The 5,574-nt window shown below is 50.6% G+C and overlaps 1 protein-coding gene across 1 annotated transcript; it reads right to left on the bottom strand.

The window, feature by feature from the left end:
• Positions 1-1,335: 1,335 nt before the first annotated feature.
• Positions 1,336-4,305, bottom strand: LOC120708575 (uncharacterized protein At4g06744-like). The gene is made up of 2 exons (XM_039993893.1): positions 3,938-4,305; positions 1,336-2,534 (listed from the first exon to the last, which is right to left on the bottom strand). The coding sequence occupies exons 1-2, from the start codon at positions 4,303-4,305 to the stop codon at positions 1,595-1,597; spliced, it is 1,308 nt and encodes a 435-aa protein (XP_039849827.1). The 3' UTR covers positions 1,336-1,594.
• Between the last annotated feature and the right edge of the window lie 1,269 nt (positions 4,306-5,574).

Raw genomic sequence — 5,574 nt, 5'->3', positions numbered from 1 at the left:
ATGACTTCGATACTACAGTCTGAATGAAATGAAATAAAATCACTAGACTGCGTGGAAATGAAGAAGGGGGAACGCAGATACAAATCAGAGCTCAACTACAAGAAGAAGGATGACGAACGAACCTGCTAAGATGCTGCAAAGAGATCAACTACCAGCATGACAGAGAGGAAGAGATCCAAAATTGCCTGACGAGAAACCCTAGCAGGGGAAACGAGGAATTGAAATAGAGGACAGAGGAAGATGACGATTGGATTAAAATGGGCCGACCACGTTAATGGGCTGAGGCGGACGTGAAACGGAGGCGCCTTCTGCGATGGAAGCGCGTGCAGTAGCGCGCGCGATAAATAGACGCCGCGGGGAGGGGCAGCCAACACCCTTATATAGAGGTGGGGGGGGGGGGCCGGCCGCCCCCCAGCCGTGCGGCCTGGGAGGCTGGGAGGCCGGCCGCCCGGCTGCCGGGCGATCGGTTCCCAGGGACCTGTCCGCAATTTTTTTCCTCTTTTTTTGCAAATTAGCCCCTGCCGCCTGGCAGCCGGGCGGCCAGGTCCCGGCCGCCTGGCAGCGGGGCGGCCGGGGTATATTTCTGTAAATTTCCAACTCGAAAATATATTTTTGTAAAAAACAGAAGTAAAAAATATAAAAATAAAAAACCGCTGGTTATTCACCCCGGCGTCGAACGTACTAGACATGAAAACACAATGAACAGAGAAGGCATTGAATGTTCCTGAAATGTAAGTGTCCTCTTGATTAGAAAAAAAAATGTAAGGCGTTGATACTTAGGCCTATGGATCATTGCCGAGCTCATTTTGGGTTGTTCGGTGAACCAAGCGTAGTTCATTTGCATAGTGAAATCTGTGCACCAAGGTTTGAGTCCTTGATGGATTCAGTTCGGGTCGTCGCATGTGACATGAGCCTTAAGAGTGAGGCGTCTATGCAAGAATGTGAACGTCTGCATCGAAAGAAAAACTTCACGTTGCTCAAGAAATCAAGACCCCGGCCGGCTGTTGTAGGGTACAGAGTTATGCAATTACTTATTCCTATTTTAACCGAAGTCTTGTTTAGTTGGGGAAAATTTTTGGATTTTGAAACTATAGCACTTTCGTTGTTTTGACAATTAATATCCAATCATGGACTAATTAGGCTTAAAAAATTCATCTCGTCGTTTACAGTTAAACTGTGTAATTATTTATTTTTTCTAACTGTATTTAATACTCCATGCATATGTCCGAAGATTCGATGTGATGGGTACTGTTGGAAAAATTTTGGGAACTAAACAGGGCCCGAGTAATCTTGTCCAAAGTCACTGCCATATTTGTTTTGAAGGTCACTGCCATATTGGAAAGTTACGAAATTTAAGCAATATATCGAACGTCCATGACAGATAAAACTTTACAACAACGGCAACAAATTTTCACTCAAATATAATGGATACAAATAGATCTAGGTTGGATAGCAACCTGGACAGCAACACGTGCGTAGAAAATAGACAGCAAACACTCCAACCACACGGTACTAATACATAAGAATACAAGAACAAATAGCCAAAACGCCACCGAGACGATCTGTCTCCTACTGCATGCCGAGCTGAGGCCGCTCACTCATGCCGAGTAGCGTAGGTGACGTAGCTGGAGTAGTCCCTAGCCTTCCTCTCCCCCGGCGCCACCTCGCCCTTGGCCGCAGCTGCGGCGGGGCAGGCCACCGGAGTGCTCGCCGCCGGGCACGTCTTGGGCTGGCTCTGGAACGCCGCGCACTCCGCCGGGCGCCTCTGGTCGGCGAGGCCCGGGATGCAGTTGTTCTTCACGTCCAGCACGCCGTCCTTGATCAGCGCCGCGCACGCCGGCCCGACGGAGGTGAAGTAGTTGCCAGACATCGTGAGGTTGGCGAGGCGGCCGGCGGGCCCGGCGAGCTTGCAGAGCGCGTCGGGCACCGGGCCGTAGAGGCGGTTCCCGGCGAGGTTGAGCTGCTCGACGCTGCTGAGGCAGGAGAAGGATGACGGGATCGGGCCGGTGAGCTGGTTCGTGCCGGCGTCGATGACGGCCGCCTTGTGGAGCATGCCGAGCTCGTGGGGGAGGCAGCCGGAGAGCTGGTTGTTGAGGAGGAGGAGCTCGAAGAGGGAGTCTTGCAAGTGCTCGATCGACGGAGGGATTGGCCCCGTGAGCTTGTTGTTGGCGAGGGCGAGGTAGCTCAACTTGGAGAAGCCAATGTTCGCCAGAAGGGTCCAAGATAGGTTGTTGTAATTGAGGAGGAGAGCCTTAGAATCCGTAGCATGGGGCATCATGCCTCCTCGCTTCTTGTCGCCAGATCGAATGTCAAATGTAAAGCTTAATTTCGCAGTTATGCAGTAGGGTAAAGTACCCTCCGGTGCCACTCCGCCGCTCGCCCCCCACATCATAGGGCGTGCAGGCATTTCTTTACTGACACCGAGCTCGTAACTGTAGGCAAGGCCGGCGAGGCGGGGTATGTCGCCACCAAATTGGTTTGAAGCGGCATGGAAAAAAGCGAGATCCGGGAGCTGATCTAAGAACCCTTGCAGCTTTGTGTAAGGAATCGGGTGCTCTAGCCTAAGAGAGGGAGGGGGTGAATTATGCACTAATAAAAACTTAGACCTATGGCTCCAACTAGTTTGCACAAAACTTAAACTAAAATATGCTATCTAGATGTGCAACCTATAACTTTTCCTATCAAGAAACTACTCTATGAAAGTAAAGGCACACAAATTGCTAGTATAAAATGCGGAAGCTTAAAGAGCAGGGTAGGAGATAACAAACTCTTGACGCGGGTGTTTATCCCGTGGTTCGGTTAGCCACAAAGGCACACGTACATCCACGTTGTTGTAGCACTCACTAAGAGTATTGCTACTCGGTCACCAAGTATCTTCCGTGAACACAATCAGGGTCACCTTGGCCCCGGGTTCCACTAAGGAGCTTCTCCACAAAGGATGGGGGTCTCCACGTCCCCCGCACAAAGATGTCGTCGCCGCTCCACACCAAGTCGGAGGGTCAATGACGTTGCCAGCGAGCTTCACGCTCCAAGGTGCCGGCGCACCAAGCTCTTGTTTTGGTTCGCTAATGAACCACAGCACAAAGGCTCGAAGCCTTGCAATCTCACTCACTAAGAGTTAATCCTTTACACAACACTCTAAAAGTGTGCTAAGGGCTAAGAATATGATCTTGATGCTCTTGTATGGCTTGGAGACGTTCTTGGGTGTGTGTGGGATGTCCAGCAACTCCAGCAAACTTCAAATGGCCGGGGTGAGGCGTATATATAGGCCACCAAGTCTTGTAGCCGTTGCTCCAACGGTCAGCAGAAATCTGCGTATCATCGGATGAACCGATGCCTCTGGCTGAGGTAGCGTCGGTTCTTCCAGTCACTCATAACCCGAAGTAGCCATTGAACTCTTGACAGCTGACGCAGTGATCACCGGTTGAACCGATACATTGTACCGATGCATCACCGGTTCATCCGGTGCTTAAGAATCTTCTTCTGGGCGCTGACGTCATTGCACCGACGCAATACTCCGATGCACCGTCGGTTGAACCGGTGCTGAAGAAACTTCTCCTGGGCACTTAACATCGTCTCTGGTACACAGTACGCCCAATGCACCGATGCTCTTTCTTGGACCGTCGGTTCAACCGGTGCCTATAGGCTGACTTGGCTTCAATTCGCTTCTGCACCAAACATCATGGCGTCGGTTCTTCCGACAAGCGTCGGATGCACCAATGCTTAGACATCGGTTCTTCCGGTGCTCCTGATCGGAACCCCCGTAGGGGCGGCCCTTCGGGCCTTGCTACGCCTATCTTCTCTTTCTCTTTGTCATCACTTGAACCTAAAAGCCTGAAAATGGTCATCTTAATAATCATATTAGTCCAAGTGTTGTGTTGTCATTCGATCACCAAAATCACTCGAAATGACATAAATGGTGCCATGTTGGTTTCACTTTGGTGCATGTAGATTGTAGCCATTCAAAATGACCGCCGCGACGGTTAACTTATCTCGCCCAGACGGTGCTCCGCAATAGAAACCCACGTAGTTCTTCTCCCCGCAGAGATCATTACCTATCCAGGTGGCGGTGACGTTCTTGGGGTCGCTGGTGACGGTGCTCTTGAAGCGCTGGATTACGAGGTAGGCGCGGTATAGTCGCTCATTTGGGAAATCCTGTGGTTGTGGGCTGTATGATACAGACTGATGGTTCTCGTGGGATAAAAAATCAGAGCGAGCAGGGTATGCTGCGATTGCAGCAACACAACAGAGCAGTAGAAAGATGGAGGGATATATGCGGAGGTTGTCCATGCATGCTAATCTCATTGAACTCTGCTGAGAAGCAATGGCAATGGACTCTAACGACGGTCTAGAGATGACCGTGAAATTGGGTGGGGGATGGGACGAGCAAAGGCGGGGTACCGTTTGAGGTCCTGAGTATATATAGAGAGAGGGCTAGAGGCAGACGCCATTCTTACCTCATAATCTCCGTGGTTTGTTGCCGACTTGCCGTCTGATTATAACAATGAGCAACTAGCTAACACAGATGGCTTTGTTGACATAACTGTCTGTATCGATCTCGTTCCGTCGTTCGCCCGACGTCCTTTAATACACGAGGAGAATGCAGAATGAGTTTGCTGTTATTCCATTTCCCAGTTAATCTACTCCATTAACGCATCAGTTCAACTCTTTCCTATGGCTACACTAATTTCCTCCACTGAGATGATTTTTCTTCTATCTACTATACTAATGTACCCACAGATCCTACCCAGTTAAAATGAAGCGTCAACATCTCACCTCAAGTCCTCTTCTCACTTCTCACGATCAAATCCAATAGCCCATATTGCTTGGATCATCCCACCCGTGCGTCCTCCCGGCCTTCCCGGGGGCTACTCCAGATAACGCCGGGGGCTACTCCAGATAACACGTTCGACTGCGATTGGATTATTTATGGGTAAGTTCCGACAGTTTCTTCTTTAATTTGACCCTAAAAAGTTCAAACTCTCTTCTTTAATCTTGTTTTTATCTTCTACCCCTTCCGTCATTCCGTGGCTCTGCCATCAACTGTACTGCCCCCGCCGTGATCTCTGTTAGCATACTCCGTTAGGCCTGGGCGGTAGGCCACGCCGTCTTTCGTGCACGGCCACAGGGCTCTCGGTGTCTGACGGTGGGTGAGTACCGCAAGCAGAGATTTGTGGGAACCTCCATTTAGAGATTAGGCTAGGGGTTAATACGTAGTAGAAGTCGGTGGTTTGTGGTGTGTGGGAGAGACGAATGGTTTAGACAGATTCGGACCACTTGGAGGCGTAACACCTTACGTCTTGTGGGAGCTTGTGATTGCTCTTAGATCGGGTGGATCTGATCTGCCTTACACTTGGCTTAGCTATCCTATTTATATACACCCAAGGGGTCATCTTTTTACTATTTTACATGACTTTATTTACTCCTCCCCGGTGTGAACATGCAGAGTGGGAGGAGGGCGCCGCACCGCCCGGACACTCCTCTGCTGGGCTCCTCGTATCTGATGGGACCCAGCAGCGGGCTCCAGGGTCTCCCGGGGCTCCCTGAGGGACCCCGAGGTCTTCTGTGGGCCCT

The sequence above is a fragment of the Panicum virgatum genome, chromosome 1K (genome assembly GCF_016808335.1).
Source record: "Panicum virgatum strain AP13 chromosome 1K, P.virgatum_v5, whole genome shotgun sequence".
Taxonomy (NCBI): Eukaryota; Viridiplantae; Streptophyta; class Magnoliopsida; order Poales; family Poaceae; genus Panicum; species Panicum virgatum.
Note: the sequence above shows the minus strand (reverse complement) of the source record. Positions and strands in the feature narration are given on the sequence as shown.

What these genes read in the sequence shown, in the direction of transcription:
- LOC120708575 (XM_039993893.1), bottom strand. Translation starts at nt 4,305, where the DNA reads ATGAGATTAGCATGCATGGACAACCTCCGCATATATCCCTCCATCTTT. An exon ending in TACAATCTACATGCACCAAA is followed by an intron (nt 2,535 to 3,937) that starts GTGAAACCAACA and finishes TCCTTACACAAA; the next exon opens with GCTGCAAGGGTTCTTAGATC.